This window comes from Oxyura jamaicensis, chromosome 1 (assembly GCF_011077185.1).
Source record: "Oxyura jamaicensis isolate SHBP4307 breed ruddy duck chromosome 1, BPBGC_Ojam_1.0, whole genome shotgun sequence".
NCBI classification, from domain to species: Eukaryota; Metazoa; Chordata; class Aves; order Anseriformes; family Anatidae; genus Oxyura; species Oxyura jamaicensis.
Genome location: NC_048893.1, coordinates 44,068,262 through 44,087,174, shown reverse-complemented (window position 1 = coordinate 44,087,174; position 18,913 = coordinate 44,068,262). Strand labels below are relative to the sequence as shown.

At 38.4% G+C, this 18,913-nt stretch overlaps 1 protein-coding gene across 9 annotated transcripts in view; it reads left to right on the top strand.

The window, feature by feature from the left end:
• Nucleotides 1–18,913, top strand: part of ANO4 (anoctamin 4) — a 218,113-nt gene that overhangs the window by 185,775 nt on the left and 13,425 nt on the right. For 8 of the 9 annotated variants that reach the window (XM_035336210.1, XM_035336220.1, XM_035336205.1 and 5 more), the window contains 8 exons: nucleotides 1,958–2,098; nucleotides 4,484–4,648; nucleotides 8,317–8,353; nucleotides 10,151–10,262; nucleotides 11,059–11,116; nucleotides 13,359–13,456; nucleotides 16,537–16,679; nucleotides 17,665–17,817. In XM_035336210.1, the coding sequence (XP_035192101.1) occupies nucleotides 1,958–2,098; nucleotides 4,484–4,648; nucleotides 8,317–8,353; nucleotides 10,151–10,262; nucleotides 11,059–11,116; nucleotides 13,359–13,456; nucleotides 16,537–16,679; nucleotides 17,665–17,817 (907 nt within the window). Of the gene's footprint in view, nucleotides 1–1,957; nucleotides 2,099–4,483; nucleotides 4,649–8,316; nucleotides 8,354–10,150; nucleotides 10,263–11,058; nucleotides 11,117–13,358; nucleotides 13,457–16,536; nucleotides 16,723–17,664; nucleotides 17,818–18,913 lie in introns of those variants that run through there. The other variant, XM_035336257.1, reaches the window with a different exon arrangement.

Here is an 18,913-nt window from a genome sequence, read left to right as displayed (position 1 = left end):
GATTTATCTATAAAAATAGCATTTGCATTTGCATTATCTGAATTGACTGGAGATTGCAGAAGATACCTAGATTTATGGACAGGTGTGTACAGTAAGAAAACTTCCTTATAGTGCAGATCATAAAATGTAATCAAGCCTTGGCTTTGAGAGGGCTGCAGAAAAGAAAGGGTTTCCTGCATATTGCTCAGTGGGTCAGCTGGCAGAGCCCTTCCACAATCTCTAGAGCTCAATTCTCAAGTGCCCTGCTTCAATGCCATCACACTCTGTCCTTTTGGATGTCCCTGGGCACATGGTAATATTACTTGTATTGTTTCCTTTGCTAGATTCTCATCTTCTCAACAGCCTTCTGCCCTGATGTAGCAGAAACAATGTAAGCAGGGCTGAATAAGAGCAAAGTAGTACCCTGTCTCCACAGAAACATGCTTTGCCTTTATGTATAACCCAAATAAGTTTAGCTCTGCCAAGGTTCAGAAGCTTATTTCCTGTATGCCATATTGCATTCTCACTTTCTCTAATTTTTTTTTCATGTGCAAATTTTTGTCTGTGTTTAATCATAGCGATAGGCAGAGAAAAGATATATTAATTTGTCTAGCTCAGCCACTAGCTAATGCAGTGCTGGTTCCCTCAAGCACATACTTAGAGAAACATTGCAGCCAAGCATACATGTTACCAGGTTGCTGTTTGAATTTGGAAATTAAGTGTATTGACAAAATGCCTTCAAAATTTAAGACTGAGAATGAGACTTTTTTTCCTTTTCCCAGAGGAATTTTATTAAAAGGATGTAGGATTTTAGGATATCTTATTTTTATTCACATTTTAAAGGCTTGCATAAGCAACTAACATTTACCAGTTTCAATGTAGCCATTTAAGGTCTGCTCATTTCTAAGCTATTAGAATGATTAACCTATAGCCATAATCAATAACTTTCAGTCAGGCAAAGTTCAATTAAGAGCAGCTGAAGTGTTGGAAGTGAATGAAATTGGTGAGTTGGGCTCTTAAATATTACAACAAAATGCACGGCAGAGGCCTGGCAGAAAAGCTGCAAAGGCAGTCAAGAGGTGCCTCTGTGCTTTCTCATAGCCAGCTGTACAATGAGCCAGTTCTCCAGCATGCACCTGAGCACTGTAACACTTGATCCAACGTGTATGGTTTGCCAGCAGCTGTCAGAGTCCATCCCAGCAGCCTTGCTCTTCTCTCTGGCAGCATCCTTGATGTCAGTCTTGGGAGAGGTGGCCCAGGACAAGCCAGGACAGGCTGGTGGTGGTGAACCTGCTGGATGGCAGGGCAGGGGGGGGAGCTGTACTTCAGCTGAAAACCACACAATCTCAGCTGAACCCTGTCTTCTAGCACGGCTGTAAACAAATGTAACAAAGTCACAGTCTAAAAAATCCACAGGTTTCATTTTGGAAGAGAGTATTACAGCAAAGCAGGACTTGAAATTTCTGCTGCTGAAAGCTGCTCCTGCTATTGGTATTGTCCAAGTTAGAAAGGAATTGGTCAATGCTGGATGGCATGGCCTCTCTAAATAATGAGAGTCTTCTGCTGCTCTTACCTAACTACTGAGCAAACAGCAATTGGGTTTGGAAAAAGAAGCAGCCTCCCGTCGTTGTTGTAAAGTTCCAGTATCAATAGGTTAATGCTAGTCTGGAAAACCCTGTGATAGCAGTGTTGAAATGACATGGCTTGCAGTCATATACTTTGAAAAAGAGTTGTTTAGATAAGTAGCCAACTGGGGAGTTTACTAAATGATTCCAATATGGTTTTATGGATATAGTGATGCATTTGAGTCCTCATGACAGATACCTGATTTCCCAGCTCAGCTTTTATAGTAGCTGTGCCAGCTGCTGAATTCCATGATGTAATTCTCATTAACGGTGATCTGAAAAAATGATCTGAAGTTTCCTACGGAGTCTTTCCTAGCTGTACTGCACATGAACATTGTCTGTCTGTTCTCTAGGAGGAAATACGCCCACAGTTTGAAGCCAAGTACTCCAAGAAAGAACGAATGAACCCCATATCCGGGAAGCCAGAGCCTTATCAAGCATTTGCAGATAAATGCAGTAGACTCATTGTTTCTGCATCTGGAATATTTTTTATGGTTTGAGAACTTTTATTTCTTTTACTGTTTAAAATAATACAAAGTAACTTTATCTCTGATGGGAAAGTATGGAGATACTGGATATGACTGCTTGAAAGTGCCATAAGCCCTATCATGTTTACTGCTGACTGAAAATCTGTACAGAGCAAATATCCTGAGTTTCTGTTAAGTCCCACACTAGTTTCCTCTTCATTGAGTCTCATAGTTAGTTAAATCTTTCCTGCAAGGTCCAGATTCAGGCGTACTACTAAGGCTATATGCATAGGGTGATGTGTAACTATACAAGTGCTGGAGCAGTAACATTATCACATTTAGGCACCAACTTCAGCTGAATGAATTTCCTTACCAGATAGCACAGAGTGATGGAAAGGTGCCATAGGGGAGGGAGTTGTTCTTTGTATACTCTACAGAGTTTAGGTCCCTAAAGTGATGAAAGATATTTGTATCTCCTATTTTTTCAGTGTACTGCAAAGGTAAGAAAAGAGGGCTTTTATTCCTAGTGCAATTGAAATCGAGAAACTGATGTTCCTTGTCTAAAATGAGGCATCTCTTCCCCTTCCAAAGCACAAAGCTATGTGCATCAGGGAGGTCTCTCCTAACAGAGCAGCATGCATTTCTGCTAAAATGCTCCCTGTTCCCCTAACTTTACTGAATCTGTTATTCACTATTATTCACATGACAGCAGTAGAAGTAGGATTGTCTTGAAAACAGTTGTCATCAACTTGGACCCCAGTTGATGTAAATTCCCCCCAGTGGAATTTACTAGTGCTTTTCCAGGTATATTTCTGTATTTTGCCTATATATATAAAAATTTCTTTTTTTCTTGAAGAGGACAGTTTTCAATCTCTACCCTTTGAAAAGGCATTCATTAATCTTCTTAGCCTAGTGGTACATCTTGCTCAAAGTGCCAGAGAGAATAGCCTTGCCCTGAATTTCATGCTCTATAAATTTTCTCCATAATAGTCCTTGATACAAGACAAGGATTATTTTCACTGAAGATACTTTTTAATGTTGGCATAGTATGGGCTTCCAATGAGTTAGAAAAACAATGATTTTTCCCTTTTTAGGTAAAAAATATCCTTTAAAAAGAATAGTTTTAAGCACAGGAGATGCTCTTACCAAAACTTTAAGTTAGAGCTTTTCTCAAAATCTCAGAGCATTGACACAGTGCAGTTATAAATACAGCCTCAATTGGATCAGTGGTTCCCTGTTACTAAAGAAAAGGGTCCTTCCTCTTGGCAATATGCAGGTAATCCAGAGGCAAGCCTCTAACTCAGCAACTCTGCAATGTTTCTATGTGCTGCCAGTGTGGTAGCAGAGAATCTAATAAACTGCCCCTTCACATTCACACACACCTAACTTTTTTTGTTCTGCATTGCGATTATGTCAGACAGTATTGTCACTAATAACATATGAAAACAGCTTGATTAGCACTTAATGTTTTCAGAATCATTTTTCCCATTCGGTTACCTTAGATATGCCTCAGTTTTGACAGGTTTAAGTTGTTTTTGCATAACTTCAGCATACATCTAGCTTTTGGAAGTACTATCTGTCTTCTACTAAAGAAACTCTCCCTATCTAATAAGATAGCTAACAGGTACTGTGTCAGCATTTGTATGAGATGAGTCACCCTTACCAATTCCCAACTGTTTGTCCTTTAGGTGGTTTGCTAAACTGTGACATAAATTGGTCACGATGGAAAACAGTTGTCATTTAGTGCTCAACTGTTGCATATGGAACATCAAGCGATTTAGCTGGCTGGCTCAGCTGCATGGTTCTCACATTGCAACTGCCACATTTGCTGAAAGATTCATCAGAGAAGAAATTACCAGGGCAATTGAATTTGTTACCTTCCCCAGACAGAATCTTTCCAGAACTGTAGCAAGTAACAGCTTGCAAGAGGAGCTTGCCAGGGTTGTTGCTGAGGCAGTGCTTACAAATGGAGACATTTTTTCCTGCAAGTGTGAAGCACAAATTCCACCCCAGATACAACATCATCACACTGGGACATCAGAGAGCAGCCTTTGTACACTGTCAAACATGCATGTAAGAAAAATTCCCAGTTCCCAGAGCTGGCAATACTGTTTTCCACATTAATGCTGCAGAGCAGGTACATTGGTCAAGAAAATGCTTAAAATGAAAAATTATTTTAATATGACTTTAGAGGCATTTTGCATTATGGAAGTAAAGAGGAATTCACAATAAGAGGAATATTCGTGTTGAAACTTTTCTCTGGAATCAAAGTTTATGTATATTTCAAGCCTTTAATTTCTTAATTTCATTGTTATAGTTTTCAGTTTCAGAAAGAAGTTAACGTCTGTTCTATCTCTCTCTTTTTTTTTTTTTTTTTTTTTTTGTTTGGTTTGGTTTGTTTTCTTCCTTCAGATATGTGTGGTGATTGCTGCTGTTTTTGGCATTGTTATTTACCGTGTTGTGACTGTCAGCACTTTTGCTGCCTTTAAGTGGGCTTTAATCAGGAATAACTCTCAGGTTGCAACTACAGGGACTGCAGTGTGCATCAACTTTTGCATTATCATGCTACTGAATGTGGTGAGTAAAACTCATATATCCAAAGTGAGTCACCAGATTGGTAGATATCTCAGCCTGCAGATTACTGAATATTTCCAAATACTGACTTCAGCAGAAATGGAGGTTACACGGTGCCTTGCTAAGCTGGACATGACATTTTTGTTTATGGACGTGTCACCACTTATGTAAAGTACAATTCTGAAACCAATACATTAAGTAAAGCATGTTTGATTGTACTAAAAAATATTTTAGGAAGACATGTCCATGCTCCTGTTTTATCCTTTGCCTCTTTTTTATTCCTTTTTCATGTTTGCAAGTTTCAGTCTCTTTCATTAATATCCTTGTTTTTAATAGGTGTTTGGTTGTTCTTTTTTAAATACAGCGGCCAAGCTTAGCTCTTATTTAAACTAATTTCTGTTACTTCAGCTTCAGTTTTCATTGTAGCACCAGTCAGGATATGCATGTACAGATACAATGCCCATATACTGAAGGAGTGAAAGCTTCATGAGGCATGAGCAGACATGACTTGTTCCATGAGATTCTTATGGCCTTTTCAATGTGACAGCAGCAGGGATGTGATCTAGGTGCATTTGGAGGGAAGGGGTTGAGGTTAGCTGGCTGAGGTTAGACTACTAATAAATATAGTTAATGAAATAGTTTGGAACTGGGCTTGGGACAAAGGTGAAAAGGGCATTTCCAGGTAGCAACATCCCCAGTAAGAGAATTTACCATAGACTAAACAGGGGAAGAGTTTCATCCTCCCATTAAGATGCAGATATTGCTGTGGTAGCAATGTGCCTTCTGTTAATTGTCCTTGGCAAGAAATGTATGGCCTTTTACTCTCAGATAAGTGTGTTTTGTTAACTGTCATTATAAGAATGCATTTTAAGGGAGAGGAGGAATCAGTCTACGAATCATCCAGGTACTGGAACCAGGGCCGCGTATTTCTGCCCACTCAATGGCAAGAGTCTTCTGTCAAAAGCATGTTTGTTAGGCTTTGCTTCAGAACACATGCTGACTTACCTGGGCAACTTATAGAGGAATTATAAGGTGTTATTTCAGCCTGCATGTTTACAAGGGCTGGCTTGGAGTTATTTTCTTACCTGTGTAATACCCAAGCATTTCCATCATCTAAAAATAGTTCTAACAGCCCGACTTTTATATAGCAGCAGCTTCCGAGAAGCTTTGTGGCAGGACTTCACTTCTCCCTTGTCATAGGCAAGACTGGACTGGTGATTAGGACAGTCTATCAAGACCTGTTGACTATGTTTCCCCTAGGGTGGGACAACAGGCTGAGAAAGGGCAGAAAGAACAGGTGGAAGCTGTTAATTCTCTTTGAATTTCTTCTGAGGGCTCTCTTCTTCTATGCTATTTTTGATTTATTGTTTGTTGTCTGCAGCTTTGGGGGGATTTTCTTTAATCTACCTAGAGCACACAATAAGCATAGAAGAAATAAAAAGAAAACTATATATATCTATGTCAGTACAGCATCTGTTTCCAAGTCCTCAGTATAAGCCATTGTATATGCAGTGAAGCAGCAACAAAGCAATATTGCACAAACAAAAATATTTGGTTCTCAAAGAGTTCTACACCTCAGAGAAATTTTTAAAATAATGAGGGATGGCTTGAGGTTGCTTTTTGAGAAACTTTGTTTTATTTCCAAAAATATATCAAATTAATAGAGCACTGCAAAGATGGATTCCTTAAGCCTTGTGCACATTGCCATGCAATAGGTGCCATATCCTTAGAACTGGATATCACTCATGGAAACAAAAGATCCCCAAAATATGAAACTACATTAGCTTTATTAGTAAGAGGAGTTACATACATAAAACCTCACTTCCTGTGATGGATGAATGTAGTTTACTGAAGGACAGTAGTGAGGTTTCTTTTGAAAAAATAAATAAATAAATAAATAAATCTTTTTTTCCCATCAGCAATCAGGTAGTTGAATCATGTACAAACTGTGACTCAAGAAAAACAGCAGTAGAGAAAGCTAAGACAGCATAATAAAACCAGAATGGACCGAGACATATATAACAGCAGGGAATTCACTGCTAGGAAGCCTGGAAAACAGCCAGTGATTCTAATACAAGTTGACAACCTCTCTAATCATCAGGGGAAAGGTACAGACCACAAGTAAGTTCTAGACTGGATGCTCTGAGAGCTAGGTAAATACACTGATGCATCCATCATGACAGAATTATCTGACCTTCAAGCATGACATCACCCAGACAGTCATGCTGTCTGACCTGGGAACAATCACTGGCTTTACTTAGGTTAATAAAAGCTGTTAATTCCAGTGACACTGTCCATAGAAAATATGAACAACTATATAATCCTAAAGGAGGTCCCTTGGGATGAGTAGTGATAAACTGCAGTAGCAGGTAATCTGGTCAAAATGCTGTTAAGAGAATCTCTAGTGCAGTCTTACTGTTCCATGAGGAACAGCAACAACATACACGTTTGATACCCACATCCACAGAGCAATGTACATTTATAAAGTAGTGTACTCCCTGCTGGGATCAACATATAAACCATCCAGACACTTAGCACTTTTACAGTTGCCCTTAGGAGATATTTTTAAACCTATAAGAAACCTTATAAGAAACTTGAACCAAAACCTTTTACACCAAAGGCAGCAAAAAGCTGTTCATAGCGAGAAGTGGTTGTTAACACAGATGAGATAATTCAGGATAACTTCAGATCTTAAGCAGTCAGTTTAATATATAAATTGTACTTACTTCAGTTTAGGTAGCAACAGTTTATAGGGATAACTGCAAATGAAAAGAAACATTGCTTACATGCACTTTAGAAATAAATACTAGAACCTGAAATATGAGGAGTTTTGTACCCCTGTATGCATCAGTGAGAATTAAGGATGTTTAACATTTTGTGGGAGCAGGTCCTAGCCTCATTTGAAGCAAATGGAAATGGTTGTATTAATTTACATTAATAATGATGGTGGTGGTGGTGTGCTTTACAGGTTCAAAAGCTCTTTACAAACAATAACTGTGGAAACACTCCAAGTTAGTTTTTGTAAGCTTTATTAAGTTAGCAGTTTCACAGAGAATTTGAGATCTTGGTACGTGCTAATCTCAGCAAGTGCCACTTAGGATTTAGAACAGCGTCACTGACGCAGGGTAAAATATGTGTCTGGAGGTAGGGATTATGAAAGACTTTCTCCGAAGAACCTTGACTCCCCAGTGACTTCCATTCCTTTCAGCACCAGAGAGAAAAACAAAAGGAAAAGAAAAAGGGGGAAAAAAAAGAAAAGAAAAACAAAAAGGCACCAGAAAACTGCATCCCAGAGCACAGAGTGGTTTTCTTTGTGAGATAAATGTTCAATAAGTAACTAAAACACAAATCCCAATCTACAATTCTGCTTTGTGTTTTGGAAAAGTTGTCAAACACTTTTTTACTGTGTACATAAAATAGGGACAGTGACAGCTTTTTTTCCACGTGTATTGTGGATGAAAAGAGATGTGTATAAGCTTTACAAATATTACTATTCTTGATTGACTCTCTGATTATTGTATTATTACCATGTAGTTTTATTATCATCATTGCCAGAGCATCACAGGGATCATTTGAATGTCAGATTTAACATGTAAAAGCAATTACTTAGAAACAGTACTATAGTTTTTGAATTGGCCATGTTCTAAGAGGCTGTTTCTTCTCTGTTACAGCTGTATGAAAAGGTAGCTCTTTTCCTGACAAATTTAGGTAAGTGGTGTTAAATACACAGTTGAATTATATTGTGTTGATTTTTTGTCCCTATATTGTGACAGCATTCAAACTGTCTGTATAGATATGAAAAGTCCTGATTAATTTGATGTCTATAAGAATGAATGTTTTTCTTAAGTTTAATAAAGAACTGTATCAACTAAGCTATAGTGCAATTGAATCAGCAGTAACAAGAAACCCACCTGCAGTCCTTGGTTCTTGTTCCAACCCCTTACCTTGTAAAAAGTTAAACAAATTGTTACCATGGGGGCAGAAGTATAAGTTTTCAGAGAGACTGAATGTTCAAAACTCCCAGGTTTTGCAGAAACCTGGAAACAAGGGAATCACTTTTGGAAGCCAGATTTGTAGCTTGAAACTGAAGTTCTTACTGACTCTCAAACATATCTGTGTAGGAGGGTCAGTAACTGGGAGGTAAAAATAACAAGGTGACTCATCAGCTTTGCCAACGCCTGAACTCTAGTGGTGCTCTAAGTTTAAGTAATTTGTCAGGTCAGCCTTAAAGGTGATCTTTTTGCTAGGGTAAGGTTGACATATTTCTTTTGTTTTACAGTCAGCTTGTACTAGAGTAGCAAATCACACATCTGCCTACAGCTCAGGAAGTCTCTGGAGATCTTGATCGCGCTGGAAGATTGCAGTGGTTGGTGGCAGTTGGCAAGGGCTCCTTAATGTCAAGAAGCCTGAAATGAGATGCTTGCTAAAGTACCGCAAAATCATTGAATGTGTATGAGAAGTTGTTTTAGGAGATTAGTTTGAATTTGTGTTCAGTAATATATTTTGGACCAGGACTACAGTTTTCCACCTCTGCTTAGAGGAACAGCTGATGTTAGCTAGTGTCAGGGCTTTTCTACATCTGGAAAGTCCTAGGTGATATGTTCAAAGCATGTCTGTGTGAGGTAGCATTTTGTTTTGTTGTTTCTTAGATTAAGATTCCTCATTTTTATGTCTTAAATTCAAAATATTGCCATTCTGCATCCATAGAAAAGATGCCTACTAGTTACAGTTAAGCAATACAACTTTCAAGTATGTGGATTGTGTAGGCTATGCACTTTTTCCCTTTGACATCCCAGGGACAGTAAGACATGGTCTAGAGACCTTGAAGTCTGATTACTTTCTGCCAGGTTATTATCAAGGTAGGTCTGCTTCTTGTAGCCTCTGCAGATAGCGCTTGTGTTGAGGACTCAGTGGGTCAATCTGTTCTGGCCATGAAGGCTGAATTTTATTGTGCTATTTACTCTGGTGGCCTAAGTAGCTGATTTGATTTGAATGATCTTTATCAGTGTAATAAGCTCAGAGTGGATTTGGCAGCAAAGCTACATTCAGGATGTCCTTCTTTGTATTTTACATGACCTTTTTGGAGCTCACATCTGTGTTACTCCAGAGTTTTGCCATTCTCTCTGAGAGGAATATGAGCAAAGCTTCAGCTGCAGCAGCCCTGTAAAAGACAATCTTATCCTTTCCACAGACTGACATCAAAAATCTACAGTGCTTCATTTCTTTCTGCTTAGCTGAATATATATGTAGTGGCATGCACAGACTTGGCTTTCTTGACAAGTTACTTCCGAATTACTAGAGCAGTGGTTAATTAATAGTCTATTTTACAGTTTTATTGTCATCTATTTGAAATTTCCTCATGGGTAGTGTGGCTCCAATTAAAGAGAATCTAGTTTATTATTTTTGTGCTTGTACACCCTTTGAAGTATATATACAAGTACTACCATTATGATGCCCAGAACTGTCATCTGATTAAGCCTCTCAAACTCTGCTCTTTCTTCACAGAACAGCCTCGCACTGAATCTGAGTGGGAGAACAGCTTCACTCTGAAAATGTTTCTTTTTCAGTTTGTCAACCTGAACAGCTCTACCTTTTATATAGCATTCTTCCTTGGAAGGTAGGATTGATATCTTCAACCTCATATTCACAAAATAAGTAGGGAGGAGAAATAAGATTGTCAGAAATGAAACAAAATAGGACCATACTATCTCACATCTTAAAATGCAAATTTCTTACTAGCAAAGTGGGCAAATTACAGTTTTATTTTCCTTTCAAAGGCCCAGAAACAGACATGTAGTTTTCATTTCCTAGCATCACATTGACTTATGCTAACTCTTAGCAATTTCACAACTGGGAACTGATGCCACCCCTAATAATACACATGCAGGTCACTTAGCTCTCTCTTCATGTGTATAATTTGTATGGTAAGTAAATAATTCAACATCGTGTCTTTTTTTTCTTTCTGAGTACTAAATAGTTTGCTGCTTTTATTATGATATTTGAACTGTTAACAATGAATTAGGAGCCATCAGATTTTTTTTCCTAAGAAAACTAACATTTACACTGATTTCATGGAAAGGCAGATACCACAGCCTGAATAAGAAAATGGGATGACAGTTGAAAACTATTTTTTGACTGACATAAGCCATTTTATTCAGATTTCCTCTTTGCTCTGCATATGCTGAACATCAAACAGCACAGTACTTGGTATTCACATAAAACTTGAAGTAAAAATATATTTAGCCCTTCGTGTGAATTATTCCAGGAATCCCCAAATCATTTTTGCTGCACAACATCTTTTATAGTTAGTCATTCTAAGGTGACATTAGATTAAAATAACAGTGTGAGCTTTTTTCTACTGCTGTGAACAGACTGCTCATACAACAACATTGATGTATATTTGTGTGTTAAAGATTTACAGGACACCCTGGTGCCTACCTAAGGCTGATAAACCGATGGAGACTGGAAGAGGTGGGTGCTTGCTAACTCTTGTGCTGCTGAAACAAGCTACACACTGGTTTATTTGCTGCCCACAGATGCAGTAAATGCAAGCAGAGGCAGACACATAACTCTAAGTATTTCTGAGTGTGCTATTGGGTTTTGAGATGCTTTCTAACTCCACACTGCTGACACTCTACCATCTGCTACAAAACCATCCTTATATTGATATATGTCCTTTCAGTGCTAGCAGTTTCAGTCTGTGCATCACATTTGTATAGTTTAGCCTTTTCTTACATTTTTGTGTTGGAAGGCTTTCATCCTTAAAATGAATCAAAGTCAGATATGAATCTGACAACTTTTTGCTTCTGAAAAATTCCTTCCTCTCAGCTTTTCTAGCCCTGCTGACCAGGGAGCTCTATTAATAAAATAACAATTTAAAACACGGATACATAAAATATACTTTAAAATTGACCAAAATACCTGAACAAACTTCCCAAAAGAGTTATTGACATAATGTTGGATGTCTACAAAGTCAGATGAAAGTGGAGAAAAGTGAGGGATTGCTTTTGCAAGTCAAGTACCAACCCCATTTTTTTTATCAAATACATTCAGAATTTAAAAAAAAAAAAAAAAAAAAAAAAAAGTTATTGAAGGTGAACAGCAGCAGTTTCTGTATTGGTCCTGTAGCATTCAGTGCTGCTGTTTGTACAGTCAAATCCTGTGGTTGCTTTCCTGCTTTGCAGATGAATAATAGAAACAACTTTGCAAATACATGACAAACGGCAAGTGGAAAATGCCACTTTACACTGCCAACATGAATTTACAAATATTTCCAGATGTCTAAATATTTTCATTTACAGAGGTCATCCAAACATTACCAAAAAATGAATAATTTGAAAAGGCTGTCCTAATTTTGAAGTAGTGAATTCTGTACATTCAAGGAAAAAGTAATAAATGGACAGATAGACTGAACATTCCTCCAAAGTCTGAGGGGGACCAAGTTGACCTAACTGCTGCTGCTGCAAAAAGAATATGATATAGCCTAGTTCAGTGTCCCTGGGTATATTCAGACCACAGTGTACATAGCACATTAGTGGTGTTATGGCTGTAACATCAGTGCTACTTCATTAGTACTTCATCTACCTCTCTTAGGCTATATTTGCTTGTATGATGATTCCTAAAAATAGAAGGATGATGATTTAATAATAATGCTAGTGAAGTTAATTAAGAAGTGTTTGTGCTACCCTGTTAATCTAAAAAGAAACTCAATGAGGTCAACAGAAAACTCAGCAGGGACCCTGATTATGAGGACTGTATAATGCAGTATGTATTAGAAATTCATATTACATTTTGTTATGGGTCATAACTAATTTCATTTTTTTCTCCCTAAAAATAAAGAGAAATAGTTCCAGTTCTGTGACAGTAATCTGCTTCACTTACCCATAATACCCAGGATTTAATGATACATCTTGGACTCCACTGTTTGGATCTGTAAAGTCAATTATACAAAATGCTGTTTGAGGGCAAAACGTTTGGGGCACTTTTCTGTTTCTTCTTTATGGCATTGCCTAAATTTATACTAGCTGAGCAGCTCTCCCCAGACCAACACCATTTCTTCAAGGCCTGGACCTATGGCTAAAACAAGTAAGCACTCCAAAAGAGACACTGAGAACTGCTGTTTGACAGTTAGGGACTTTCAGTTCTTCAAGAAGAGAACACTTTCAGGAATCCACTAAGTCATATACATTATAAGGACTCAATAAACAGTATTAGGACTATCCTCTAGGCATAAACTCTTTGCATGTGCAGCCAGGAGGAATTTTTTTTCTTCATTTTTTGACTTGAGGCATAATCAGACTCCCTAAAAGCTATTGTATTCCTCAGAGAAATTTGGTAGCCTTCACCTCTATCCTACCCACAATTCCATAACATACTGTCCTGGTTTCAGCTAGGATAGTGTTATCTGAGTAGCTGGTGTGGTGCTTAGCTGCTGGCCGGGTTAAACCACAACACATATTAGCAGTATTAGTGTGAAAACTGTATTTGTTTCAGTTGGTTCTGCCCCCTGCAGAGAATTAGATGATAGGCTTACAGGGGTCATGGTATGATACAGTTTTGTATGCTCCCATAAGTTTATATGATAAAAAAACATTAAACAGAACAGCATTAAATTTCCTTTAAGTAAATTATCTAATATACGTGTTTGCTCTTTAAGAAATGCTTAAAACTGAGCATTATTTCTACTTAACCTTTTGTTTCTTTTCTTCTGTAGTGCCACCCTAGTGGATGCCTTATTGATCTCTGCATGCAAATGGGAATTATAATGGTGCTAAAGCAGACATGGAATAATTTCATGGAACTGGGCTACCCGTAAGTAAACATAATGTTTATGCTTTTGTAGGTCACAGAAGGTTACTAAGTTTATTGTGTTTTTTTTTTTTTTTTTTTTTTTTTTTTTTTTTTTTTTTTTTATGACCAGTTACATAAAAGCAAGGTAGCTGTTATAATAGAAAATTTCCCTTAAGATAGACAGCTCTTAAATTAGATTTCCAGGCTTGTAGAGATAGTTGTTGTTGTAGGTTTTTTATTTTGGATATGGTTTGAAAAAAAAGGAAAGTGTAATACAGGTATTAACAAATAAATAATATGTGGGAAGTACTTGATTCCATTAAATCATGTTCCCTGTTTCAAAACTCCTTAAAAATAACTGTAGGACCACTGTATTCCTTGCACAGGCAATATTATATGTATCATTTTTTATCTATACCAGGAAATTCTAAATTGGATTTCTCCTTGCTGGGTGATAAAAGATGCCTGAAAGGGCAGGTATGAGCTGGAAAAAATGCACTGCTGGCATATTCACTCTCAGAGATAGAAAAATGTACTGACTGGTATGTAGACAAATTCCCTGGTGATTTTCTGGGTATTGTGGAGCTGTGCCCTAGCTACAAAGGTTGACAGTTATTCATTTTCTATTGGTTCATTTCTTATTGATTAGTATTTAATAAGCATGATTAATAGAGACAGTTGATGCTAGAGACTGTGGCAGATCATCAAGTGAAATTAGCAAGTGTGAAAACGTAAGAGAGAGTTGACATTGTCAGAAAGTTTGCCCTTGCAAAGTTCTGCAGTTTGGAGGGATTTGCTTCGCTGCAGGATCTGCAGCAGAGCTAGTGCAGAGGTCGGTGCCTGAACTGCAGAACGTGTCGCAGCAGCGATTTCAGGCAGCCTCTGCGGTGATCACATCCAGCCGTAAGGAGAATGGAGCAAATTATTTAAATGCACAGAGTAATGGGCAATCAAGGTACTCAACATTCACTGTTCGGCTGTCTTCCCCAGCCATTGCCTAGAGCGCTTCTCGACAGGATTTTGCAGCTGTTAGGGCTGGAGGAATTAGCGGGGTGGGGAGGAGGAAACAGCAGCAGCAACATTGATTCTTTTTCCACTCCCAGACTCTTTTGTCAGTTTTCATTAGATCTTTCTGCTACCTACTAATAGGGATTTTGAACCCTAACAACAAGCATTGAAGAGAATTAAAGAAGGTGACAGAAGTAGATAAGAGAGGGTTGTTTAAGAACAAGTGCTTTAATAGGAACAAATTATTTTAAGTAAAGTCAGTCCCTTCATTTAGAGTCACAACACAAATCACACAGTCACAGCAATGTGAGAAGCTTAAACCTATTCTACTGGGAGATGTGTTTTCTCTCCAGCCCTTTCACTCTAACTCTCTAGCCCTGATATGCTGCAGGCAAGCACATTTCCTTTTTGTATGAAAAAACACAGTTGTATCTTCTAGGAGCATGGCTGGAGCCACATGGATGGCCAGAGGATTTAGAGGCAACCCTGCAGTCTAGAACATCACTGCCCCTCCATGCATACACTGGCTATTGCCTGCCAAGTCCCAGGCAGTGCCAGCACTGTGCCACTCTCAAGCTGATAGCGGGGAGTACTTCCCCATAAGATAGTCCTAGAAGAGAATCCACAGCAGCCGTTTTTGGACAGTGCTATTTTGCATCATTTCAGGGTGGCAGTCCAGCCCTGGTGCTGGTGTGTGCTCCCACAGGGACCACTGAGGCACGCAGCAGGAGTCTGCCAGGCTGCCCAGGGCTCCAAGTGTTCTTTAGCAACAGGAACTCCAGTGCCTGCTGTCTCATCTCACACTGATATGTATGGCATTGGCTTGGGTTTTGAAATTTCTACCTGAAATTTAAAAACTAGGTGTCAAAGCTACCAAAGAGAGGCCCCAGATTTGGTGTGCAAGGGCCTTTACTGTTTCATAGTTGCATGTGTTCATACAAACAATGGCATGTCAGTGTGGTGCTTCTGCTTCATACAAACACCACCTCAAAACCTTTGAAAGCATTTGACATTTCTCTCCTGCACGGTATCTACATTTGCAATAACTAGGAAACAAAGTAAAAATGATTGCTTCATTTGGAGGTGGGAAACTGCAATTTCAAGTTGATATTATTCCAGGAAGAAGAACACATATCAATATTAAAACCTTCTTGCATTACGTTGCTCATATTTTGCTCAAATATAAATCAGAAAAAGACATTGCTTTGAATTTTACTGTCAGACTTCAATATTAATAACACTGGTTATGGGTTTCTGCTCACACGAAGGAGGAAATAACTGGGATACATCTCAGAGTATAGGTCTCCCACCCACCTCATCCTGCACTTTGCCTTTTTTGCAGGAATTCAGTTTTCAGCCCTCTCACCTTCTCATTGTCAGGACAAGAGAGGCAAAGGCACATAATCATCAGTCACAACCATCTTTCATTCACATGAATAGCCTTTTTAGCCAATTTTCACATTGATGACTGCCTGAATTATTTAGGTGATTCAGCACCTTTTAACTTTCTGAGATGAAGGGGCCCACTGCAAATTTGGAGAAGAGCTCTCATGTTGTCTTGCTTTCTCTACTAATTATAGCTCATGTCCTTTGTTGGCCTAGTAAGTGCAATTCCTTGACCTGGAGAGGCAAAGGTGTTTACTTCAGATGTGGGCACTCATTACTATTCTGGCTCAGTCTTTCCGTGCCCCTACACTTGCATTTCTTCAGGAACAGCATGTTTCCTCTGTGCATTAGCACTCTGGTTACTGGTTTCTCATTTAGAGCTTAACTGTCTCCACACAACATTGCATCCTGCCTTAAAAACAGACCCTGAAATGATTTGCCATTTTGTACAGGCAAAAATAAGCTAAATAAGTAATAAAAAGATGTCAAAATCCCTTTTTCATTTTAACAACATCCCACCAGCCTTATCTGTTTTCATAACTATTACACTGTGTCTTCAGCCACATGCATTACTAATGCTCTGTTTTCCTGTGCATTGGAAAATTCATTTTGCAAGGTATGTTGTGCACGCTCAGCCTCTTCCAGTTTATCGATGAATAGCCAGTAACAGTCTTTACTTGTTTTCTTTAATTTATTTGAAAATGTAGGCTAATTCAAAACTGGTGGACCAGGAGAAAACTACGGCAAGAGTATGGCACACAGAGAAAAACAAGCTTCCCACAGTGGGAAAAGGACTACAATCTGCAGCCTATGAATGCTTATGGACTCTTTGATGAATACCTAGAAATGAGTATGGCACTGACCTTAGCTCTCTCTTTCACTAGATTTTAATGGTATTGCTTTTTGTTGTTTCATGTGGGCTTGTGTACTTTTTAAACTATTTTTGTATGGAGCTAAAGAGGCTGCAAAACAGCTCTTATTCTTACAAGTCAGGTGAGGAACGGGAGTGGATTTCTAAGAGCCAAACCAAGTTAGTGCAGGTAACCACACTGCTGCTGGTTTGCTAACCCCACATTAATGACATGCTTCTGATTCTGGCTTCATATGAGGAAGGTTGTTTTCTAAATAGCAGCCCATCTCTTCACCTATATATGTTTCTGAAGAAGTTTGCTGGGTTTTGCTTAAGAACATTCCCTTGGGCTTTTATTTTAAACTGAATGGAACAGACTCGGATGCTTATGTTTAAAATTCACCATCATTTACTGCCTCATGTTTACAAATTAGCTTGCTGTCAAAAGGCATTGCTTTATCCAGAGGAAAGGGGAGAATAACTGCTGTAACAAATGTTAAAGAAAAGAAAACTTTTGCCCTTTGTGACCGAACTGTGTTTATCATGAAAGTTTTTTCTTTTCTCCCTCACACAATTCTTTTTGAATTAATGGCAAATCTGGGAGTCTGAAGATCTGCCTCTGGAAACTTACATAAGGTTTCAAAATGCTGCCTACTTGTACTGTAAACCCTAATCTTTGCAAGTATTGAGAGATCCTAGTTGGTGCTGGAGTACAAGTGTAAATTTCTAAAAGCATAGATTGTCCACCTCCAAACTCTTCTCCAAATTACAAAATCAGGATGTTGAAGTCTATTCTGGTCACTGATGTGCATTTGTTTTGGTCATACTTGCTCTGAAATTTGGCAAGGAAGTTCTGCACAATTGTCACAAGGTAATTGTATAGTACAGCATAATAAGGAACGTTTGTCTGTGTGATACTTCAGTATCTGAGAACTTGGAATTAGAGTTCAATAGTTATACTGTGACCTTTCTCTTTCTTTCCTAGTTCTTCAGTTTGGGTTCACAACCATTTTTGTGGCAGCTTTTCCACTGGCACCACTTCTGGCCTTACTTAACAATATTATTGAAATTCGGCTTGATGCATACAAATTTGTCACCCAGTGGAGAAGACCTTTAGCTTCAAGAGCCAAAGATATAGGTGAGTTCTTTGTTACATGTGTGTGCTATTTTTAGGGCAAAATTCTAACCACTTCAAGTAAGAGCAGATTAAGAAATTTTCAGTCTTCTTTGACATTAACAATACACGATTTGACTGTTCCAGAAAGCTTTAAACATCTATACAGATACCAGTCTATTTATGCAATTAATAGTCAATATTGGGAAAAAAAAAAAAAAAAAAAAAAAAAAAAACACTTCTTTTAATGACTTTTTGGGTGACTGAACAACCAAGATGCTTTAATTAAGTGATCAGTGTTCTCTGCAGGTTTCTTGTTGTGGCAGACACACTATCTGAACACATGCCACTGCTCAGTTTGAATATAACAACTGGGGAGAGCAGCAGAAACATCAAATTAAAGCAACCACCATTTGATAAGATTACTGTGTGTTGTCTATTTACCTGACCAAAAATCTCACCTGTGACTCAGTGGCTATGTCCACTAGGTCCACTGGCATGAGACAAAAATGGGTCTAAATCAGAAGACAACTTGTCCTCAGTGAGGAATGACTCCACTGCTAAATACAGGGTTCACATAACATTGAGATCACTCATCTATACACTACAGCAAGGGCTCTCTGGACACATATTGATTATAAATCTCCTCCATCCTTCCAGTGTGCAAAAGCAGGAAGACGCAATAAAGCAAATTTATTTGCCCAATGCTAAATTCCTGGTGTCTTTGGAGAGGTAAATAGGACACCTCACTGCCCAACTGCACTGCAAAAAAAGGGCAGCCCTCCCGATGAAACAGCAGAATCCCAGGCTTTCTGCTCTCAGAGAGATCTACCATGTACCTCAAATCTATGTCTGAGTAAAGCCTTGTGGGTGAACAGTGTCGCTCTGTGCGGTGTTCAGCCACTACACAGCATACACAGCAGACAATTTCTGAAGACAGTTATATAATTTAAATAATGAAAGCACAGAAAAAGGGTTGTTGGGTTTTTGGTTTGGTTTGGTTTTTGCTTTTTTTTTTCAGGCAGATTCAGGTATTATTTCTCAAAATGAATTGCACTTGGACCCTATTCAGAAAAGTTTTTAGGGATAGCATGAAGCCTCATTAAAATCAATGGGTACA